The 23,367-nt window shown below is 56.0% G+C and overlaps 1 protein-coding gene across 1 annotated transcript in view; it reads left to right on the forward strand.

Moving 5' to 3' along the window:
- The first annotated feature begins 238 nt into the window (after positions 1 to 238).
- LOC134650519 (uncharacterized) overlaps positions 239 to 23,367 on the forward strand; it is a 38,917-nt gene continuing 15,788 nt past the window's right edge. Inside the window, exons 1-13 of the mRNA XM_063505476.1 lie at positions 239 to 375; positions 1,161 to 1,324; positions 3,047 to 3,196; positions 5,075 to 5,263; positions 5,561 to 5,746; positions 5,924 to 6,261; positions 6,363 to 6,513; positions 6,606 to 6,794; positions 11,171 to 11,431; positions 13,451 to 13,651; positions 13,746 to 13,953; positions 16,809 to 16,960; positions 19,884 to 20,075. Of these exons, the coding sequence (XP_063361546.1) occupies positions 318 to 375; positions 1,161 to 1,324; positions 3,047 to 3,196; positions 5,075 to 5,263; positions 5,561 to 5,746; positions 5,924 to 6,261; positions 6,363 to 6,513; positions 6,606 to 6,794; positions 11,171 to 11,431; positions 13,451 to 13,651; positions 13,746 to 13,953; positions 16,809 to 16,960; positions 19,884 to 20,075 (2,439 nt within the window). The 5' untranslated portion in view covers positions 239 to 317. The remainder of the gene's footprint in view (positions 376 to 1,160; positions 1,325 to 3,046; positions 3,197 to 5,074; positions 5,264 to 5,560; positions 5,747 to 5,923; positions 6,262 to 6,362; positions 6,514 to 6,605; positions 6,795 to 11,170; positions 11,432 to 13,450; positions 13,652 to 13,745; positions 13,954 to 16,808; positions 16,961 to 19,883; positions 20,076 to 23,367) is intronic.

The following is a 23,367-nucleotide window of genomic DNA, read 5'->3' on the forward strand; positions in this document are numbered from 1 at the left end:
ACAGTAAATAAATAAAGCAAAGCATAGTAACGGTTATGCACTAATGCATAATGCATACTAAATTTCATCTAAATTTAATATTTTTTGGTTATATAATAGAATAAACTGTACTTGTCGCTCGAAAATTAAAAATCTACAGAGATAAATTGAAATTTGCAGTGTAATTCGGACCGAAAGCGTCGTAGCGTGACAGCCAACAAACTGACAATCTGACATTGACTTGACATGGCGCAGCTGTCAAAAGTTGACATAACTTCCAATTAATTTTCCACAATAAACATCCGTGTTTTGCAAGAAAATGCTCCGGGAGTTTTACAATGGATTGCCTGAACGTTGCTGAGTGGTCCCCGGCTCAAGTGGAAGGATGGCTGAAAGGTATGCGCGCGGGCGGGCTCCGGCGGCCGAGAGCGTGACTCACGGCGGCCCCTGCGACGCCTAGGCCTTTGGCACCGCTTTAACTTGCCGGGAGCTGGTTACCTGCAGCTGACCATTTAAAATCCGGACTGTAGTTAGTAGAAGTCGTCGTAGCTACAGCAGTACATGTGTCGAAAGTGCCGTGTGGACCGTGTGGTGCGCAAGAACAGTTTGAGTGTAGATAACGTCGTCCTTTCACCAAGGAAATATTATGTACTATGAAAGTTGCATGAGAAGGCTGGATACTGTATACAAATGTAGATTTAGGGTAGTGTAATGCTTGCTTTCAGTTTTTTAGTATTGGGTGAAATATTATTTCCATTAATACATTGTCGGTATTTGTCAGTCGTAAGATAATAACTAGTTAACCTTAAAAATCAAATAAATACCAGTTGTGAGTTGTGAGGAGTCTCAACTTCGCCTTGCTTGCTTGCCAAAGACAGAACTTATTTTGGCTTGATTTTTGTTTGATAATAGTAAATTAAGGAACTTATTTTATCTTCGTACATCAAGCCAGGGTTTTCTACATTACTGCCTATTGGGCATCCCATGTATGAAACAAGAAACTTGAAAACAATAATAAGAAGAATGAAAACTCATAATATAAACTGAAACGGGACTTCATTGCATACACTTACTTTTGTTTACTCTACTTGGCTTATCTAAAGAAAGTGCACATAATTAAGTCCCATGTCAGTACTACATATAAAAATCAATTTAAGGAAAAACTCCTTTCTGTGTGTAAGGTCTGGGTGCGCCAGTGGGCGGGTACGCTGCAGGGCTGCGCGCGCGCGGGCTGGACGGCGCCAAGCTGCTGATGCTGCGCTGCGACGACCTGGAGCACCTCGGCATGCCCACCATCGGCCACCAGGAGCTGCTGCTGGAGGCTGTTGAGCATCTCCGCAACTTTGTGAGTTCATTGTCTGCTCACTACTAAAATAAACTTTGTAAGGAATGATGGTAACAATTAGATACTTTTGGCAAAATTGTACTATTTAATTACTTTCTTGCCTGTTTTTTAGGGTTCCGTACCCGAAGGGTAAAAACGGGACCCTATTACTAAGACTCCGCTGTCCGTCCGTCCGTCCGTCCGTCTGTCACCAGGCTGTATCTCACGAACCGTGATAGCTAGACAGTTGAAATTTTCACAGATGATGTATTTCTGTTGCCGCTATAACAACAAATACTAAAAACAGAATAAAATAAAGATTTAAGTGGGGCTCCCATACAACAAACGTGTTTTTTGACCGAAGTTAAGCAACGTCGGGCGGAGTCAGTACTTGGATGGGTGACCGTTTTTTTGCTTGTTTTTTGTTGATGGTGCGGAACCCTCCGTGCACGAGTCCAACTCGCACTTGGCCGGTTTTTTTAAATATTATTATTACATATTTCAACTATAGTTGGTCAAACCATTTTGTCAGTCAGTAAGAACCAGGAAAACTATACTTATACTTTTCTTTTGGGTGCTAGTACTAGTGCAAGACAAAGATAGTATGATTCTCTCTGTCTATGTTTGAAATGAGGCAGTCCTTTGACTAACTATATAGGTATGTAGGTATAATAAGGAGTAGCAGTAATAATAAGATATATTTTATGAGCACAATTACACTATTTATTTCCTTACTTGCTATTGTATTTAATACAGGATTTCTGTGGTAACTAGGTTACTAATGGTCCATGAAAACAGAGTCGCACCATAATGGTTCCTTTTGTACCTTTTTGGCACGGAAAACTAAAAATAACAATGAGATTGTTTCTGGGCCTGCCCAATGTCAGAAGTTTTGTTTTGAGCAAGTGAGTTTGAGATAGTCATTGTTGTTCTGTAACAAGTATGACTAGTTGAGTAATCTCATGTTAAAGTGAGTATATATGGAATGGAGGATGTGCTATTGTTACCTTATCTGTAACTCAGATGAGTAATGCTTACATTTATACACAATGACTCATGTTGGCAAGCCTAATTAAAGGTTTCCTAATAATCATTCAATAAATCTTAAGAAACCTACCTTGTCATCGATATTTTTAGATTGATTTTTTAGGGTTTTCAGGGAGTTTTAGAAAACATTTTCAATCATTTCAGCAAATATGACACCAATTTTGTGATTAGGCAATGCTGGAATAGCCTGTCATAAATCAATATTATTACATATATTTCACAGCTTTAAGACTTATGAGCCATATTGCTTGATAAATAAAATAAATATAATATATTATATAAGGACATTCTTACACAAATTGACTAAGTCCCACAGTAAGCTCAAGAAGGTTTGTGTTGTGGGTTCTCAGACAACGATATTAATATACAAATATGTACTTTAATTCTTACAAAACATCCATGACCCAGGAACAAATATCTGTGCTCATCACACAAATAAATGCCCTTCCCAGTATTCAAACCCAGGACCATTGGCTTCATAGGCAGGGTCACTCTACCCACTAGGCCTATTGATTGAGCTGAGATTTCTTAAATGTATCAAAAGGTGATAATGACTTACAGATTGTCTCATTAGCTATTCAACATACACCTTTATTGATTATTTTACATGCACACTGTATTAGGTACATTATAGTTATACTAGAGAAGGGGTAGTCCCTTATAGCTTTCGTGTCTGATTGTCATGTTCGTCGACAGCAATATGAGACCTCACGCGAGTGCGTGCAGCAGATGGCGCTGCGAGTGTCCGTGGCGGCCACCGGGCTCGCCCGGGCCCTGGCCGGCGGCTGCGAGCGGCTCGAGACACAGGCGCTTATGGACGTAGCCCGCGCAGTGGCGGCTGTCAAGGTACGAGTGTCTCACCATCATGCCCGTAGCCAGCAATATGAGACCTCACGCGAGTGCGTGCAGCAGATGGCGCTGCGAGTGTCCGTGGCGGCCACCGGGCTCGCCCGGGCCCTGGCCGGCGGCTGCGAGCGGCTCGAGACACAGGCGCTTATGGACGTAGCCCGCGCAGTGGCGGCTGTCAAGGTACGAGTGTCTCACCATCATGCCCGTAGCCAGCAATATGAGACCTCACGCGAGTGCGTGCAGCAGATGGCGCTGCGAGTGTCCGTGGCGGCCACCGGGCTCGCCCGGGCCCTGGCCGGCGGCTGCGAGCGGCTCGAGACACAGGCGCTTATGGACGTAGCCCGCGCAGTGGCGGCTGTCAAGGTACGAGTGTCTCACCATCATGCCCGTAGCCAGCAATATGAGACCTCACGCGAGTGCGTGCAGCAGATGGCGCTGCGAGTGTCCGTGGCGGCCACCGGGCTCGCCCGGGCCCTGGCCGGCGGCTGCGAGCGGCTCGAGACACAGGCGCTTATGGACGTAGCCCGCGCAGTGGCGGCTGTCAAGGTACGAGTGTCTCACCATCATGCCCGTAGCCAGCAATATGAGACCTCACGCGAGTGCGTGCAGCAGATGGCGCTGCGAGTGTCCGTGGCGGCCACCGGGCTCGCCCGGGCCCTGGCCGGCGGCTGCGAGCGGCTCGAGACACAGGCGCTTATGGACGTAGCCCGCGCAGTGGCGGCTGTCAAGGTACGAGTGTCTCACCATCATGCCCGTAGCCAGCAATATGAGACCTCACGCGAGTGCGTGCAGCAGATGGCGCTGCGAGTGTCCGTGGCGGCCACCGGGCTCGCCCGGGCCCTGGCCGGCGGCTGCGAGCGGCTCGAGACACAGGCGCTTATGGACGTAGCCCGCGCAGTGGCGGCTGTCAAGGTACGAGTGTCTCACCATCATGCCCGTAGCCAGCAATATGAGACCTCACGCGAGTGCGTGCAGCAGATGGCGCTGCGAGTGTCCGTGGCGGCCACCGGGCTCGCCCGGGCCCTGGCCGGCGGCTGCGAGCGGCTCGAGACACAGGCGCTTATGGACGTAGCCCGCGCAGTGGCGGCTGTCAAGGTACGAGTGTCTCACCATCATGCCCGTAGCCAGCAATATGAGACCTCACGCGAGTGCGTGCAGCAGATGGCGCTGCGAGTGTCCGTGGCGGCCACCGGGCTCGCCCGGGCCCTGGCCGGCGGCTGCGAGCGGCTCGAGACACAGGCGCTTATGGACGTAGCCCGCGCAGTGGCGGCTGTCAAGGTACGAGTGTCTCACCATCATGCCCGTAGCCAGCAATATGAGACCTCACGCGAGTGCGTGCAGCAGATGGCGCTGCGAGTGTCCGTGGCGGCCACCGGGCTCGCCCGGGCCCTGGCCGGCGGCTGCGAGCGGCTCGAGACACAGGCGCTTATGGACGTAGCCCGCGCAGTGGCGGCTGTCAAGGTACGAGTGTCTCACCATCATGCCCGTAGCCAGCAATATGAGACCTCACGCGAGTGCGTGCAGCAGATGGCGCTGCGAGTGTCCGTGGCGGCCACCGGGCTCGCCCGGGCCCTGGCCGGCGGCTGCGAGCGGCTCGAGACACAGGCGCTTATGGACGTAGCCCGCGCAGTGGCGGCTGTCAAGGTACGAGTGTCTCACCATCATGCCCGTAGCCAGCAATATGAGACCTCACGCGAGTGCGTGCAGCAGGTGGCGCAAAAGAAGTTCTCGTTTGGAGAGCCCTGATGTATATTATAAAAAATATCCTATTTCTGAAGCATACAATACGTACATTGTTGCCTTTTTTGTCAAAAGGCATGAGGTGCGTGACGTTTGTAGCTTTGATCAAAAACTAAGTTTAATTGATATTTGCAGGCGCTGGTATGCTGGCTGGCCCGCTTCCCGATGTCGGGCGGCGTGCTCCGGGACCGCGCGGCGCACCTGCTGGGGCTCTGCCTGGAGGCGGCCACCTGCGCGCAGCGCGACCGCTTCGCGGAGCAGCCCGCGCGGACCGTCGCCTCCGCCGCCGCCGCCGCCGCCGCCTCCGCCGACACCATCCTGCAGGTACTGTAGGGCTCCGCTGCGGGCCTGCCCCGAGTGCCCACCTGCGCGCGGCGGGACCGGTTCGCGGAGCAGTTTACTAACAATGGCACCGAACAGTGGTATGGACGATAGCACTAACGGCAGCACTCCTAACCGACCATCGGTCGATCTTATCCCTTTGACCTTCAAAAACGTCAACTAATACGCGCGCAATTGCGACCCAATATCGACCTTCACGCATCCCGACAAGATTCACTATGACACGCCGCGCACGGTAGGCGTGGCGTACAAAGGGTCAAGTCGTCGTTATCTGTCCAGCACGTGTCGGACTCGTTCGTGCTGGCGCCGGCGACGCTGGAGACGGTGTCGCTGCGCCAGGCCGGCAAGCCGCTCGGCTTCTCCGTGCTGCCCTCTCTGAGCGGGCACCTGCAGCTGGCCAACATCCGCTTCGGCTCCCCGGCGCACGCCTCGGGGGCCGTCCACGAGGGCGACGAGATCGTGCAGGTGATTCTTTATTCCGGCCCGCGGTTTCAGTTAAGAAGGGCGCTCGAGTCTCGTACTTCGCGTACGCGTTTTCAAGGTTCGATTTTTACAATATTTTCGTCCTACGAGCGTGAGAATCCGCCCTATCGCTTCATATTGTGGGATCGCGAGAGTATAATTAAGTATTCGTATCGGCAGGTCGGCGGGCAGTGCGTGGTGGGCTGGAGCGGGCCCGCCGTGGAGCGCGCGTGCGCGGAGCGGGCGAGGGGCGGCGGCGAGCTGCCGCTGCGGCTGCGCAGGCGCGGCGCGAGAGTGTGCGTGCAGACGCGCAGGGACAGGTGCGCGCGGGGGTGGGGGGAGACGCCCCCGTGCCCGCGGCGGTGTGTAACCCGCGGTGTGTGTGTGTGCAGGAAGCTGTGCGGCGGCCGCCTGGAGCCGGAGCCCGGGCTGACGCTGGCGCCGCCCGCGCCCGCGCCGGCGCCCGGGGACTCCTCCGACGAGGAGCCCGCGTCCCCCACGCTCCCGCTGGACCGCAGGTACGCTATTAAACAGATCGACACCCGGGCCCCGTCCGGGAAACGTAGGTTTCAACGTTTTTGTAAAGTCGAACTACAGCTATGTGTCTCGGCCCCGGCAGGATGTACCCGCCGCCGCCGCGCGCGCCGACGGCGCGGCGCCACTCCGTGAGCGGCGGCAGCCCCGCCGCCCGGCGCCACCGCCGCGGCCTCGAGCAGCTGTGGTGCTCCCTGCAGCAGGCGCGCGTCGACCTGCACTACCGCCGCGACAAGGCGAGCGACCCGACGCGTTCTATTCGTTTCCGACACCGCGGGAGGAGAGAACGTGTCTTAGAATCTAACGCCGTGTCCTTTCCCTCGGGCAGGCGGTGTCGTGCAGCACGGGGTTGGAGCTGTCGCCGCGGCCGCCGACGGGTCCGGCCGGAGCCCCGCCGGAGCCGCCGCCGCGGCCCCCGCCCCGGCGCGACGAGCGCCCGCGCGGCAAGCTCGACAAGAGCCACTCCACGCCCGCATACGACTTCCACGCCGAGCCGCCCGGCCCGCTGACGCAGCAGGTATGTGTCCGGCGGAGCGGCGGCTGACGTGCACGGTCCGGCAAGCTCGACAGGAGCCACTCCACGCCCGCATACGACTTCCACGCCGAGCCGCCCGGCCCGCTGACGCAGCAGGTATGTGTCCGGCGGAGCGGCGGCTGACGTGCACGGTCCGGCAAGCTCGACAGGAGCCACTCCACGCCCGCATACGACTTCCACGCCGAGCCGCCCGGCCCGCTGACGCAGCAGGTATGTGTCCGGCGGAGCGGCGGCTGACGTGCACGGTCCGGCAAGCTCGACAGGAGCCACTCCACGCCCGCATACGACTTCCACGCCGAGCCGCCCGGCCCGCTGACGCAGCAGGTATGTGTCCGGCGGAGCGGCGGCTGACGTGCACGGTCCGGCAAGCTCGACAGGAGCCACTCCACGCCCGCATACCTCTTCCACGCCGAGCCGCCCGGCCCGCTGACGCAGCAGGTATGTGTCCGACGGAGCGGCGGCTGACGTGCACGGTCCGGCAAGCTCGACAGGAGCCACTCCACGCCCGCATACGACTTCCACGCCGAGCCGCCCGGCCCGCTGACGCAGCAGGTATGTGTCCGGCGGAGCGGCGGCTGACGTGCACGGTCCGGCAAGCTCGACAGGAGCCACTCCACGCCCGCATACGACTTCCACGCCGAGCCGCCCGGCCCGCTGACGCAGCAGGTATGTGTCCGGCGGAGCGGCGGCTGACGTGCACGGTCCGGCAAGCTCGACAGGAGCCACTCCACGCCCGCATACGACTTCCACGCCGAGCCGCCCGGCCCGCTGACGCAGCAGGTATGTGTCCGGCGGAGCGGCGGCTGACGTGCACGGTCCGGCAAGCTCGACAGGAGCCACTCCACGCCCGCATACGACTTCCACGCCGAGCCGCCCGGCCCGCTGACGCAGCAGGTATGTGTCCGGCGGAGCGGCGGCTGACGTGCACGGTCCGGCAAGCTCGACAGGAGCCACTCCACGCCCGCATACGACTTCCACGCCGAGCCGCCCGGCCCGCTGACGCAGCAGGTATGTGTCCGGCGGAGCGGCGGCTGACGTGCACGGTCCGGCAAGCTCGACAGGAGCCACTCCACGCCCGCATACGACTTCCACGCCGAGCCGCCCGGCCCGCTGACGCAGCAGGTATGTGTCCGGCGGAGCGGCGGCTGACGTGCACGGTCCGGCAAGCTCGACAGGAGCCACTCCACGCCCGCATACGACTTCCACGCCGAGCCGCCCGGCCCGCTGACGCAGCAGGTATGTGTCCGGCGGAGCGGCGGCTGACGTGCACGGTCCGGCAAGCTCGACAGGAGCCACTCCACGCCCGCATACGACTTCCACGCCGAGCCGCCCGGCCCGCTGACGCAGCAGGTATGTGTCCGGCGGAGCGGCGGCTGACGTGCACGGTCCGGCAAGCTCGACAGGAGCCACTCCACGCCCGCATACGACTTCCACGCCGAGCCGCCCGGCCCGCTGACGCAGCAGGTATGTGTCCGGCGGAGCGGCGGCTGACGTGCACGGTCCGGCAAGCTCGACAGGAGCCACTCCACGCCCGCATACGACTTCCACGCCGAGCCGCCCGGCCCGCTGACGCAGCAGGTATGTGTCCGGCGGAGCGGCGGCTGACGTGCACGGTCCGGCAAGCTCGACAGGAGCCACTCCACGCCCGCATACGACTTCCACGCCGAGCCGCCCGGCCCGCTGACGCAGCAGGTATGTGTCCGGCGGAGCGGCGGCTGACGTGCACGGTCCGGCAAGCTCGACAGGAGCCACTCCACGCCCGCATACGACTTCCACGCCGAGCCGCCCGGCCCGCTGACGCAGCAGGTATGTGTCCGGCGGAGCGGCGGCTGACGTGCACGGTCCGGCAAGCTCGACAGGAGCCACTGCACGCCCGCATACGACTTCCACGCCGAGCCGCCCGGCCCGCTGACGCAGCAGGTATGTGTCCGGCGGAGCGGCGGCTGACGTGCACGGTCCGGCAAGCTCGACAGGAGCCACTGCACGCCCGCATACGACTTCCACGCCGAGCCGCCCGGCCCGCTGACGCAGCAGGTATGTGTCCGGCGGAGCGGCGGCTGACGTGCACGGTCCGGCAAGCTCGACAGGAGCCACTGCACGCCCGCATACGACTTCCACGCCGAGCCGCCCGGGCCCCGCTGACGCAGCAGGTAGAGTACGAGTATGGCGCCAGATTCCAACCAAACGTCTGTTCCATTCCGCTCTGGGTTTTTCGATCGTCTCCCACAGTTAATAAATCATAGGTAAGAAGCGTGGATCATTGCGTTGTCAGGTTACAAAAGAAATGATTTAGATATTTATTTATCCCATCAAAAACATTACATGTAAAAAGGTGCAAGTCTCGCAACGCTTTTACTACAAAAAAGTTTTGAGATGTAATGTGAAACCAAGTCGGTTATTTTAATCAGTGCCATGGGGTGTTAAAACCGTATCAATAAGATATCTTTAATTTGTAATACGTATAATGACTTGGCCATCGCACGGCTGCATAATAACAAAAGGATCATCGTCACCCATTAAAAATAATTCTAATTGAACATAACGCTAGCGCTAATTGCAGTTTGAGCATTACACATATTTACGAGTACGGTACGAGTAAAGCATTATGTGCGATTGCCAAGTCATTATATGTATTACCAGGCCTATGGAACTCTCACACTACTTGTAGTGTGGATGAATGCAGAAACAACAAAACTAATAAAAAATACCGTTTTTGCTCTTCCGATAGATAGGAAAAGTAGGTAGACATTCTCAATACAAGTACTTTTGGTTTTATTTAGTAGGTATTTGCGTTTTCTTTGAGAGATAAGTATCTGTTCGTAAGAACTATTATATAATCTGTGGTATTACAAATTAAAGATATCTTATTGATACGGTTTTAACACCCCCTGGCACTGATTAAAATAACCGACTTGGTTTCACATTACATCTCAAAACTTTTTTGTAGTAAAAGCGTTGCGAGACTTGCACCTTTTTACATGTAATGTTTTTGATGGGATCTCATCTCTTTTTGTAGGCAGTCCTCCTTTTCGGGTACTCATACCCATACCATAGTATGATGTGTAGTTTGATGTATGTATACATATATACACATATCATAACTAAACATATCTTCATTCATACTCAGTACTCACATCGTACATCGTAGTGTACCTTTACTTTACCTACTATTTGTAGGAACTGCAACAGTAACTTTGTAATATCATATATTTATATGGGATTACAAACTTACTTATGCAGTTCTCAGATCTTTAAAACGTGACTGATATTGCAATATTTTTAGGTTTACCCTTTATGTGGCCATTAAACCCTAACTCTGTATCAAATTTCAGCTCTCTGAGTTTATGGGAAGTACTAATTCTATTCTGATGATCATGAGTGAGTGAATGAATGAGTGTCATAAATGCGAAACTTTGCTTTCGCTTAACTTCGGAACTAAATGACCTACAGACTTGAAATTTTGAATTTTAAGTATGTGATTATAGCTTACTGGATGACGAAAATTTCTGCGTTCTGGTCTTATCCAAAGGTTCTCAAATAGGGGCCTGAAAATGCGGCGAAATGGTTCCAGTAAAGGATGGTACGGCAGTGTTTGCTTCGCGCTCGACTTGGCGGGGGCACTGCCGTGCCCCCAGATAAATCAAACATCAAACATCAACATTTATTCAGCAAATAGGCCACAAGGGCACTTTTACACGTCAACATGGAATTTACATACACCAAAAAAAAACACATCAACAATTATAAAATACAACTAAGCCGCAAATATAAAATCAAACTAAAGTATTTCATAGAGATGTACAAAGTCTCTAAATGTCGAATTACAAAAAAAAAACGCTAAATGTTTTATCTATCTTATAATCTGATAACGTCACTCTTGATCATATTCAAAAAAATTCAAAATTCAAAAATTCTTTATTACATAAGACACACTTTGTTTATAATGTACAGTGATGGAGCCACCCGGTAAGCAAAAATGCCTGTGTTGGGTGGCGCCGCTCTTCCTTTAGGTGACATAACTATTATAATTAATATAACATATGCTAAGCTAATTAACTCTAATTTACTGGCTAAAATTCTAGCTTATAGCTACTACTTACATTTAATCTAGACTTATGATAGGTACAAGAATCCAAAAAAGAAATGTATATGTATCCCTCTCTATATGTGTGTGTGTGTGTGTGTGTGTGTGTGTGTGGGTGGGTGGGTGGGTGGGGGTGTGTGGGTGTGTGCGCGTGCGTGTGTGCTTGTCTGTTTGTGTGATATTTCAGTCAAGTTCAATGTAGTAAAGTCTCTGTCTCATCGTAGGTTAAGGTCTTCAGCCAATTCCCTATCCTGATACTGTCCATATTAACCAGGTGATCCCCGAATCCCCGACGACGCCTGCCGACTCGCCGACAGTGTTCGTGCACTCCGCCGAGAAGGCCGACCAGATCCTCGACTTCAAGAAGTCCAGCTCGCAGATCGGAGAGGCCATCCTGCAGAAGAGGCGGCTCACGGACGAGAGGAACGAGTTCGCGTTCGGCGAGGCCGAGCCTGGTCCCGAAACGGTTGAGGCTGTCAATGTCAGCGTCGAGGCCCAAGGTCGCGTGCGGCGACTGTCGGCTAAGAGTCCACAGGTACCTACAGTAGATCTACAGATATCTTGCAGGAAAGGAGGCTGACGGGTGAGAGAAACGAGTTTGCGTTCGGGGAGGCCGAGGCGGGCTCGGAAGCGGTTGAGGCTGTCAATGTCAGCGTCGAGGCCCAAGGGCGCGTGCGGCGACTGTCGGCTAAGAGTCTGTGGTTAGTAGGTATGTAGGGGAAAATGCTATGTACAAAAGAAGTCGCCGAAAGTATTTACAATTATATTTACAGTGTTATTTACATCAATTTAGGTATATACAACAAATCAACGAATTATTAGAAATATGGGATTTCGTCTTAGGCAGATCTTGTCCGTTGCCAAGCGACGGCCGGTGGCGCATCGCGCAGGCGCGCGGACTTAGGCGCGTGTAGAGTGGCGAGCCGAGCAGGCCGCCACAAGTCCACAGGTACCTACAGTAGATCTACAGATATCTTGCAGAAAAGGAGGCTGACGGGTGAGAGAAACGAGTTTGCGTTCGGGGAGGCCGAGGCGGGCTCGGAAGCGGTTGAGGCTGTCAATGTCAACGTCGAGGCCCAAGGGCGCGTGCGGCGACTGTCGGCTAAGAGTCCACAGGTACCTACAGTACATCTACAGATATCTTGCAGGAAAGGAGGCTGACGGGTGAGAGAAACGAGTTTGCGTTCGGGGAGGCCGAGGCGGGCTCGGAAGCGGTTGAGGCTGTTAATTTCAGCTTCGAGGTCCAAGGTCGTACTGTCGGTTAAGAGCCCACAGGTACTTTAAATAGATAATTATACGCTTATACCGATATCTTGCAGAAGAGAAGCTCACGGACGAGCGCAGCGAGCTCGTCTTCGGCAACGCCGAGCCGGACCTAGTAACGATTGAGTGCCGATGTCAACGTCGAGGCCAAAGAACGCGTGTGGCGAATGTCGGACTGTGGTGTAGATCTCCTACTATGTAGACATCTGCGGAGTCTTAACTCCGCAGATGTCTACATAGTAGGAGATCTATGATCTATCTATACAGGGTGGATTTTCTTTTTGGGTCAGTGAGGGCAGCTACCAGATCCCGTGCTGCTACGAGAAAACGGTCTAAGAAGACCTTCCCTCGATTTCAAATTAATGAAGATTGGCTTTTACAGATTTTGGAAAAAACATACAGGGTGCGAGAAAAAGGTCATTTTGACAAACTTTTTTTTTTGATGCCAATCGATCCCATTCCTATTAAGGATCAAAAGCTTGTATGGAACCAAAAAAAAATTTCCGGCTAGAAAAGCCACAAATCGAGGAAAACTTTTCCCATACAATTTGTATGAAAATGAAAACTTTTATTTTTCACATGCTATTTTTGTATGCCAATCGATTCCATTCCTATCCAGTATCAATAGTTTCTTTGGGGTCAACTTACGGTAATGTACTAAAAAGCCACAAATTAAAGAAAACTTTTTCCATACATTTACTATGGAGAAAACGTCGCCCATCAGTCCTACAGCAATGTCTTCATACAATATTATGGTCCTTAAATGTAACAGGACTGATTGGCCAGATAGAAAAATGTGAATTAAATTTCACGTTTTCTCCATAGTAAATGTATGGAAAAAGTTTTCTTTAATTTGTGGCTTTTTAGTACATTACCGTAAGTTGACCCCTAGGCAACTATTGATACTGGATAGGAATGGAATCGATTGGCATACAAAAACAGCATGTGAAAAATAAAAGTTTTCATTTTCAATTTTTCATACAAATTGTATGGGAAAAGTTTTCCTCGATTTGTGGCTTTTCTAGCCGGAAATTTTTTTTTGGTTCCATACAAGCTTTTGATCCTTAATAGGAATGGGATCGATTGGCATCAAAAAAAAAGTTTGTCAAAAATGACCTTTTTCTCGCACCCTGTATGTTTTTTCCAAAATCTGTAAAAGCCAATCTTCATTAATTTGAAATCGAGGGAAGGTCTTCTTAGACCGTTTTCTCGTAGCAGCACGGGATCTGGTAGCTGCCCTCACTGACCCAAAAAGAAAATCCACCCTGTATACCTAATGATCGTCGTTCAGGAGGAGCGCTCGCCGTCCGTGAGCGAGGCCGTCCGCAACATCCAGGAGTCGCCGGGGCGGGCGCCGCCCCCTCCCCTGCGGCCCGCCCCCTCCCCCGCGCGGCCCCGCCCCGCGCCGCCGCCCTACCCCGCGCTGCGCCCCGTGCCGCCCGAGCCCCGCCCGGCCGGCCCGCCCCGGCCGCACGGGATCGACGCGTCGCAGGTGAGCCGGACGGTTATATTATAGTTTCGATGTATTCGAGTGAACCGATCTCGACGCGCCCGACACTAATTTGATAATGCGAATCCCGCTTTAGATATCCGTCCCGCTCCGGCACCTGACGCGGCACGAGCTGCGAGTGCCCCCGGCGGAGCCCCCGCCGCCGGGCCCCGCGCCGCGCGGCCCGCGGCCCGAGGCGCCCGGCCCGCGGCCCGAGGCGCCCGCCGCGAGCGACGCGCCCACCCGCGGCATCTTCCCCACCTCCAAGTCCAAGAGCTTGAAGAAGAAGAACTCCCTTCTCGCCAGTGAGTTCTGTTACATTTATTTTTCTACTCCCGTTCTTTTATTTGTCATTTAAAGAGTCGGGCGCACACCTTTAAAACCCTACCTTATAGTTGTCGAGACGAGTCTCTAGTCTGTTCCCCAAAAAAGCATTTGTGCATACGCGCAGTATCTTTTTGGCACTTTTTCGATATTTCGTGTAGTGACCGCTTAAAAAATATTGTATGATATACGTTGTTGCCGACCTTATTTTAAATGTCATCTCTGAGAAATAAGTGAACCGTAGAAATGTTTTTTTTTATTTCATTCATTCATTCGTTCTTTTCCCGCCCGTACCCTCCATTTTTTGCTAATTCTTGAATGTGGTTAAACATTGTGGTTGTTTTGTGTTGAAAAAACAGTGTGTATTTCAAGTTTAAATAGATGAAGACGAAAACTTAGTGTCTACGCCTGAAGAAATATCAGTGATAGCCCAAGAAGTCACTAAAAATAGGTAGATAAAGTCCGTCAACCAAATCTTGTCAGTAGTAAAAGGCGGCAAATTTGAAAAATCGCGGGTTAGCAACACTGTGTTCAAATAATTCCAAAACGCGTGTCATCTGTGTTTTATCTGTGGAATGTGGATCGTGAATGACAGCCGTCACCTTATTTGTTTTCATTTGGTTTTCATTCTGAATCGTTTCTGTTTCAAGAGATATTTCTGCTGTCACCATTAAATACCAATACATTAAATAAGAATAAGCAAAGCTAAGGGGCCTACAATGTACAATCATGCTCGTTGATGGTAAACATTACTAAAAATTGAGGTTATGACAAGTATTGGAAGAACTCTTTCGAACTTTTAAGATTATGTTCAGTTTTTTTGTTTTAGGGTTTTAATAATATAAAAGGCATAAATAAAATTAAAACGTATGCCTAAATCTATCCAACAAGACCATAAATTGTGTCCTGGAAACCGTCCATAGGCCCACATGTCTAATATTTTCAGCAATCAGTTGTGACTATTTACAAAGGTAAACCTTTTAAACAGTATTAAGAGCCTTGATTATATCGCCGTTCTTTCATTTTAATATCTACCTAATCCATACATGTTTGTTGCAGGATTAAATCTTGCCCAATATAAGGCGTTCGTAGTAGGTAGTATCTTTTCAGACAATACTTACCTATGGCGGTTTATGTACGTGTACAACGCAACCAAGTCGAAAAGTGACCCTTATCTTATTTACCTTTAAATTAAATAAACACCCAAATATCAGTTGTTTTATTTTTAATATGTATATTGTACAATATATACCAATAAAAAAAATTACACAGGTATGTCATATTCATCCAGAACAGTACACTAATTTACATTAACAAGTGGCATATTATATTGTAAATAACAAATATATGCACTATCTAATTATCTGCATTTTGATATGATTTTATTTTAGTAAACTTAGAAGACATAGATAGGGAACAAAGAGAATATAAGCACTGATATCTTCAAATTTGTTCATCATTTTGATTAACATTGTTTTAACATCGCTTTTAAATTGTCCGTCCATGTTTCAATTTTTTTCAATAAACCGCGAGTGACAATTTGAATTGACGTACGCAGGGCGCGCTCAGCGGAAAAAAAAACTGTTGGTTCGATGTACATTGCTGCTTTTCTTAGCGCAATACTGCTCTTTGAGTGTTGCCCTACTTTAGTTTGCTTTACATTGCTACTGACAAGATTTGGTTGACGGACTATACCTTAGCTATAGAAGTCCACTTGATGGCATGAAAAAATTTACAATTTTATTTCAAAGTAAGTGCTTGGTCGTAGAAAAAGTATTCTATGCAACGTTGTTTAACTGATTCAAAAAACATTCGTGGGGTCTTTATTAACAATTTTCGGCTTCGCCTCAAATTGTCACTCACGCCATTCGCCTTTTTTGACCTCTCTTAAACAACGGTTGCATAAAATACTATTATACAGATTCCGAAATGAAGTTATGGTGTTCCTGTGGTTTTTATTTTTCGAGTTATCGTGGAACATTTATTTTGATCGCGTATTTCGTGGATTTATATTTGAAGTACAATGAAAAGATATTTGATCTCGCTCGGTAGTGCAGGCTGTCCCTCGTCAGAGTAGGTTCACACGGCAACGTCCTGCACGTTTTTTCACGCATTCGATTTTAAACGTATAAACAGTCGGGTGTTCACACGGTAGATTTTAATGCGTTTAATAAAAACCGTTTTCATGCCGAATAGCGACAGTTTTCACGCAGTTGTCGCAGTGAGCAGACGTCTGAGATGGATAAACGCTTCATCGTACTTTTATATTGGTATCGATGGCATACCAATATAAAAGTGGATAATATCTATGTGTGTGGTAGTGGTAGGAATTGGATGGATGGTATTTTTATAAAGATCGGTAGTTTTATCCCACAAAACGGGCTTCTGTTCGCCTAAATTGATTGACAATTCATTGTCTGTCGAAGATTCGTCAATAATTTTGAAATAATCTTAAAATTGCACACAAAATACGTTCGTTCCCGCAAAATTTTGCTCAAGTACTAAAGACGCTTGTTCGGTTGCTATTCGATAAAAAAACGTATAACATCGTGTCGTGTGAATGAAACAGAACTATACTACTCGCCACTGCAAACCGAATACGTTAAAGTTCATTCGATTTGCTTGAGAAGTCCAGTGAGTATCCGTAAAGAATGTAACGTAATGTGGAATGTGTGTGAATGTGAATGTGTCGTTATAAAGAATGTACGTTTTTTTGCAGCACACACGCCATGTGAATGGTTCTATGCACAAAGTATGTGCCACTATTTATCCGTTAAGACCTAGACTGCAAAAAAACGTGCAGGACAATGCCGTGTGAACGAAGCCTCTGTTACAGAGCGTCGCGGCGTCGCGGCGCGCGCGCTGGCGGGCGGCGCGGGCGGCGCCGTGTGGCAGCGCGTGCGAGCCCGCGGGCAGCAGCAGGCACGCTGGGCGAGGCGGCACTTGCTGCTCGCCGACACCACGCTGTACGCCTACAGGAGCCCCGACGTGAGTATTGTTACAGAGCGTCGCGGCGTGGCGGCGCCGTGTGGCAGCGCGTGCGAGCCCGCGGGCAGCAGCAGGCACGCTGGGCGAGGCGGCACCTGCTGCTCGCCGACACCACGCTGTACGCCTACAGGAGCCCCGACGTGAGTATTGTTACAGAGCGTCGCGGCGTGGCGGCGCCGTGTGGCAGCGCGTGCGAGCCCGCGGGCAGCAGCAGGCACGCTGGGCGAGGCGGCACCTGCTGCTCGCCGACACCACGCTGTACGCCTACAGGAGCCCCGACGTGAGTATTGTTACAGAGCGTCGCGGCGTGGCGGCGCCGTGTGGCAGCGCGTGCGAGCCCGCGGGCAGCAGCAGGCACGCTGGGCGAGGCGGCACCTGCTGCTCGCCGACACCACGCTGTACGCCTACAGGAGCCCCGACGTGAGTATTGTTACAGAGCGTCGCGGCGTGGCGGCGCCGTGTGGCAGCGCGTGCGAGCCCGCGGGCAGCAGCAGGCACGCTGGGCGAGGCGGCACTTGCTGCTCGCCGACACCACGCTGTACGCCTACAGGAGCCCCGACGTGAGTATTGTTACAGAGCGTCGCGGCGTGGCGGCGCCGTGTGGCAGCGCGTGCGAGCCCGCGGGCAGCAGCAGGCACGCTGGGCGAGGCGGCACCTGCTGCTCGCCGACACCACGCTGTACGCCTACAGGAGCCCCGACGTGAGTATTGTTACAGAGCGTCGCGGCGTGGCGGCGCCGTGTGGCAGCGCGTGCGAGCCCGCGGGCAGCAGCAGGCACGCTGGGCGAGGCGGCACTTGCTGCTCGCCGACACCACGCTGTACGCCTACAGGAGCCCCGACGTGAGTATTGTTACAGAGCGTCGCGGCGTGGCGGCGCCGTGTGGCAGCGCGTGCGAGCCCGCGGGCAGCAGCAGGCACGCTGGGCGAGGCGGCACCTGCTGCTCGCCGACACCACGCTGTACGCCTACAGGAGCCCCGACGTGAGTATTGTTACAGAGCGTCGCGGCGTGGCGGCGCCGTGTGGCAGCGCGTGCGAGCCCGCGGGCAGCAGCAGGCACGCTGGGCGAGGCGGCACCTGCTGCTCGCCGACACCACGCTGTACGCCTACAGGAGCCCCGACGTGAGTATTGTTACAGAGCGTCGCGGCGTGGCGGCGCCGTGTGGCAGCGCGTGCGAGCCCGCGGGCAGCAGCAGGCACGCTGGGCGAGGCGGCACCTGCTGCTCGCCGACACCACGCTGTACGCCTACAGGAGCCCCGACGTGAGTATTGTTACAGAGCGTCGCGGCGTGGCGGCGCCGTGTGGCAGCGCGTGCGAGCCCGCGGGCAGCAGCAGGCACGCTGGGCGAGGCGGCACCTGCTGCTCGCCGACACCACGCTGTACGCCTACAGGAGCCCCGACGTGAGTATTGTTACAGAGCGTCGCGGCGTGGCGGCGCCGTGTGGCAGCGCGTGCGAGCCCGCGGGCAGCAGCAGGCACGCTGGGCGAGGCGGCACCTGCTGCTCGCCGACACCACGCTGTACGCCTACAGGAGCCCCGACGTGAGTATTGTTACAGAGCGTCGCGGCGTGGCGGCGCCGTGTGGCAGCGCGTGCGAGCCCGCGGGCAGCAGCAGGCACGCTGGGCGAGGCGGCACCTGCTGCTCGCCGACACCACGCTGTACGCCTACAGGAGCCCCGACGTGAGTATTGTTACAGAGCGTCGCGGCGTGGCGGCGCCGTGTGGCAGCGCGTGCGAGCCCGCGGGCAGCAGCAGGCACGCTGGGCGAGGCGGCACCTGCTGCTCGCCGACACCACGCTGTACGCCTACAGGAGCCCCGACGTGAGTATTGTTACAGAGCGTCGCGGCGTGGCGGCGCCGTGTGGCAGCGCGTGCGAGCCCGCGGGCAGCAGCAGGCACGCTGGGCGAGGCGGCACCTGCTGCTCGCCGACACCACGCTGTACGCCTACAGGAGCCCCGACGTGAGTATTGTTACAGAGCGTCGCGGCGTGGCGGCGCCGTGTGGCAGCGCGTGCGAGCCCGCGGGCAGCAGCAGGCACGCTGGGCGAGGCGGCACCTGCTGCTCGCCGACACCACGCTGTACGCCTACAGGAGCCCCGACGTGAGTATTGTTACAGAGCGTCGCGGCGTGGCGGCGCCGTGTGGCAGCGCGTGCGAGCCCGCGGGCAGCAGCAGGCACGCTGGGCGAGGCGGCACCTGCTGCTCGCCGACACCACGCTGTACGCCTACAGGAGCCCCGACGTGAGTATTGTTACAGAGCGTCGCGGCGTGGCGGCGCCGTGTGGCAGCGCGTGCGAGCCCGAGGGCAGCAGCAGGCACGCTGGGCGAGGCGGCACCTGCTGCTCGCCGACACCACGCTGTACGCCTACAGGAGCCCCGACGTGAGTATTGTTACAGAGCGTCGCGGCGTGGCGGCGCCGTGTGGCAGCGCGTGCGAGCCCGCGGGCAGCAGCAGGCACGCTGGGCGAGGCGGCACCTGCTGCTCGCCGACACCACGCTGTACGCCTACAGGAGCCCCGACGTGAGTATTGTTACAGAGCGTCGCGGCGTGGCGGCGCCGTGTGGCAGCGCGTGCGAGCCCGAGGGCAGCAGCAGGCACGCTGCAAATTTCAACCATAATCATAATCAACTTAATTGGTCCAGTAGTTTCGAAGAAAATAGGCTGTGACAGACGGACGGACAGACAGACAGACAGACGCACGAGTGATCCTATTAGGGTTCCGTTTTTTCCTTTTGAGGTATGGAACCCTAAAAAGTATAAAACAATACAGTAATGAAATTCCCGTCAGTTAAAACAGGACAATAATGGTTTGAATTTTTTAAATTTCTGTTTGACCATAAAGAAGTATTTTCCGTACAATTTTTGCTACAATTTGGTGAACATTTCCGAGCATATTGGAGGAAATAAATATGTTTTATCGCAGGGCGCCCGCGCGGATTGCATGATCCAGCTAGCGGGCTTCACTGCTGCCGCAGCAGGGGAGGTGAAGTCGCGGCCGCACGCGTTCAAGGTGTACCACACCGGGACCGCCTTCTACTTCGCGTGCGACAGCGCCGACGCCACCCGCGCCTGGCTCGACCTCATCACCCGCGCCACGCACGACCAGCCCGCGCCCGTGAGTGTTGCGAGCATCCTGCAGGTCCACACCCGCGCCACGACCAGCCCGCGCCCGTGAGTGTTGCGAGCATCCTGCAGGTCCACACCCGCGCCACGACCAGCCCGCGCCCGTGAGTGTTGCGAGCATCCTACAGGTCCACACCCGCGCCACGACCAGCCCGCGCCCGTGAGTGTTGCGAGCATCCTGCAGGTCCACACCCGCGCCACGACCAGCCCGCGCCCGTGAGTGTTGCGAGCATCCTGCAGGTCCACACCCGCGCCACGACCAGCCCGCGCCCGTGAGTGTTGCGAGCATCCTGCAGGTCCACACCCGCGCCACGACCAGCCCGCGCCCGTGAGTGTTGCGAGCATCCTGCAGGTCCACACCCGCGCCACGACCAGCCCGCGCCCGTGAGTGTTGCGAACATCCTACAGGTCCACACCCGCGCCACGACCAGCCCGCGCCCGTGAGTGTTGCGAGCATCCTGCAGGTCCACACCCGCGCCACGACCAGCCCGCGCCCGTGAGTGTTGCGAGCATCCTGCAGGTCCACACCCGCGCCACGACCAGCCCGCGCCCGTGAGTGTTGCGAGCATCCTGCAGGTCCACACCCGCGCCACGACCAGCCCGCGCCCGTGAGTGTTGCGAGCATCCTGCAGGTCCACACCCGCGCCACGACCAGCCCGCGCCCGTGAGTGTTGCGAGCATCCTGCAGGTCCACACCCGCGCCACGACCAGCCCGCGCCCGTGAGTGTTGCGAGCATCCTGCAGGTCCACACCCGCGCCACGACCAGCCCGCGCCCGTGAGTGTTGCGAGCATCCTGCAGGTCCACACCCGCGCCACGACCAGCCCGGGCCCGTGAGTGTTGCGAGCATCCTGCAGGTCCACACCCGCGCCACGACCAGCCCGCGCCCGTGAGTGTTGCGAGCATCCTGCAGGTCCACACCCGCGCCACGACCAGCCCGCGCCCGTGAGTGTTGCGAGCATCCTGCAGGTCCACACCCGCGCCACGACCAGCCCGCGCCCGTGAGTGTTGCGAGCATCCTGCAGGTCCACACCCGCGCCACGACCAGCCCGCGCCCGTGAGTGTTGCGAGCATCCTGCAGGTCCACACCCGCGCCACGACCAGCCCGCGCCCGTGAGTGTTGCGAGCATCCTGCAGGTCCACACCCGCGCCACGACCAGCCCGCGCCCGTGAGTGTTGCGAGCATCCTGCAGGTCCACACCCGCGCCACGACCAGCCCGCGCCCGTGAGTGTTGCGAGCATCCTGCAGGTCCACACCCGCGCCACGACCAGCCCGCGCCCGTGAGTGTTGCGAGCATCCTACAGGTCCACACCCGCGCCACGACCAGCCCGCGCCCGTGAGTGTTGCGAGCATCCTGCAGGTCCACACCCGGGCCACGACCAGCCCGCGCCCGTGAGTGTTACGAGCATCCTGCAGATCCACACCCGCGCCACGACCAGCCCGCGCCCGTGAGTGTTGCGAGCATCCTGCAGGTCCACACCCGCGCCACGACCAGCCCGCGCCCGTGAGTGTTGCGAGCATCCTGCAGGTCCACACCCGCGCCACGACCAGCCCGCGCCCGTGAGTGTTGCGAGCATCCTGCAGGTCCACACCCGCGCCACGACCAGCCCGCGCCCGTGAGTGTTGCGAGCATCCTGCAGGTCCACACCCGCGCCACGACCAGCCCGCGCCCGTGAGTGTTGCGAGCATCCTGCAGGTCCACACCCGCGCCACGACCAGCCCGCGCCCGTGAGTGTTGCGAGCATCCTGCAGGTCCACACCCGCGCCACGACCAGCCCGCGCCCGTGAGTGTTGCGAGCATCCTGCAGGTCCACACCCGCGCCACGACCAGCCCGCGCCCGTGAGTGTTGCGAGCATCCTGCAGGTCCACACCCGCGCCACGACCAGCCCGCGCCCGTGAGTGTTGCGAGCATCCTGCAGGTCCACACCCGCGCCACGACCAGCCCGCGCCCGTGAGTGTTGCGAGCATCCTGCAGGTCCACACCCGCGCCACGACCAGCCCGCGCCCGTGAGTGTTGCGAGCATCCTGCAGGTCCACACCCGCGCCACGACCAGCCCGCGCCCGTGAGTGTTGCGAGCATCCTGCAGGTCCACACCCGCGCCACGACCAGCCCGCGCCCGTGAGTGTTGCGAGCATCCTGCAGGTCCACACCCGCGCCACGACCAGCCCGCGCCCGTGAGTGTTGCGAGCATCCTGCAGGTCCACACCCGCGCCACGACCAGCCCGCGCCCGTGAGTGTTGCGAGCATCCTGCAGGTCCACACCCGCGCCACGACCAGCCCGCGCCCGTGAGTGTTGCGAGCATCCTGCAGGTCCACACCCGCGCCACGACCAGCCCGCGCCCGTGAGTGTTGCGAGCATCCTGCAGGTCCACACCCGCGCCACGACCAGCCCGCGCCCGTGAGTGTTGCGAGCATCCTGCAGGTCCACACCCGCGCCACGACCAGCCCGCGCCCGTGAGTGTTGCGAGCATCCTGCAGGTCCACACCCGCGCCACGACCAGCCCGCGCCCGTGAGTGTTGCGAGCATCCTGCAGGTCCACACCCGCGCCACGACCAGCCCGCGCCCGTGAGTGTTGCGAGCATCCTGCAGGTCCACACCCGCGCCACGACCAGCCCGCGCCCGTGAGTGTTGCGAGCATCCTGCAGGTCCACACCCGCGCCACGACCAGCCCGCGCCCGTGAGTGTTGCGAGCATCCTGCAGGTCCACACCCGCGCCACGACCAGCCCGCGCCCGTGAGTGTTGCGAGCATCCTGCAGGTCCACACCCGCGCCACGACCAGCCCGCGCCCGTGAGTGTTGCGAGCATCCTGCAGGTCCACACCCGCGCCACGACCAGCCCGCGCCCGTGAGTGTTGCGAGCATCCTGCAGGTCCACACCCGCGCCACGACCAGCCCGCGCCCGTGAGTGTTGCGAGCATCCTGCAGGTCCACACCCGCGCCACGACCAGCCCGCGCCCGTGAGTGTTGCGAGCATCCTGCAGGTCCACACCCGCGCCACGACCAGCCCGCGCCCGTGAGTGTTGCGAGCATCCTGCAGGTCCACACCCGCGCCACGACCAGCCCGCGCCCGTGAGTGTTGCGAGCATCCTGCAGGTCCACACCCGCGCCACGACCAGCCCGCGCCCGTGAGTGTTGCGAGCATCCTGCAGGTCCACACCCGCGCCACGACCAGCCCGCGCCCGTGAGTGTTGCGAGCATCCTGCAGGTCCACACCCGCGCCACGACCAGCCCGCGCCCGTGAGTGTTGCGAGCATCCTGCAGGTCCACACCCGCGCCACGAC

The sequence above is a fragment of the Cydia amplana genome, chromosome 8 (genome assembly GCF_948474715.1).
Source record: "Cydia amplana chromosome 8, ilCydAmpl1.1, whole genome shotgun sequence".
NCBI classification, from domain to species: Eukaryota; Metazoa; Arthropoda; class Insecta; order Lepidoptera; family Tortricidae; genus Cydia; species Cydia amplana.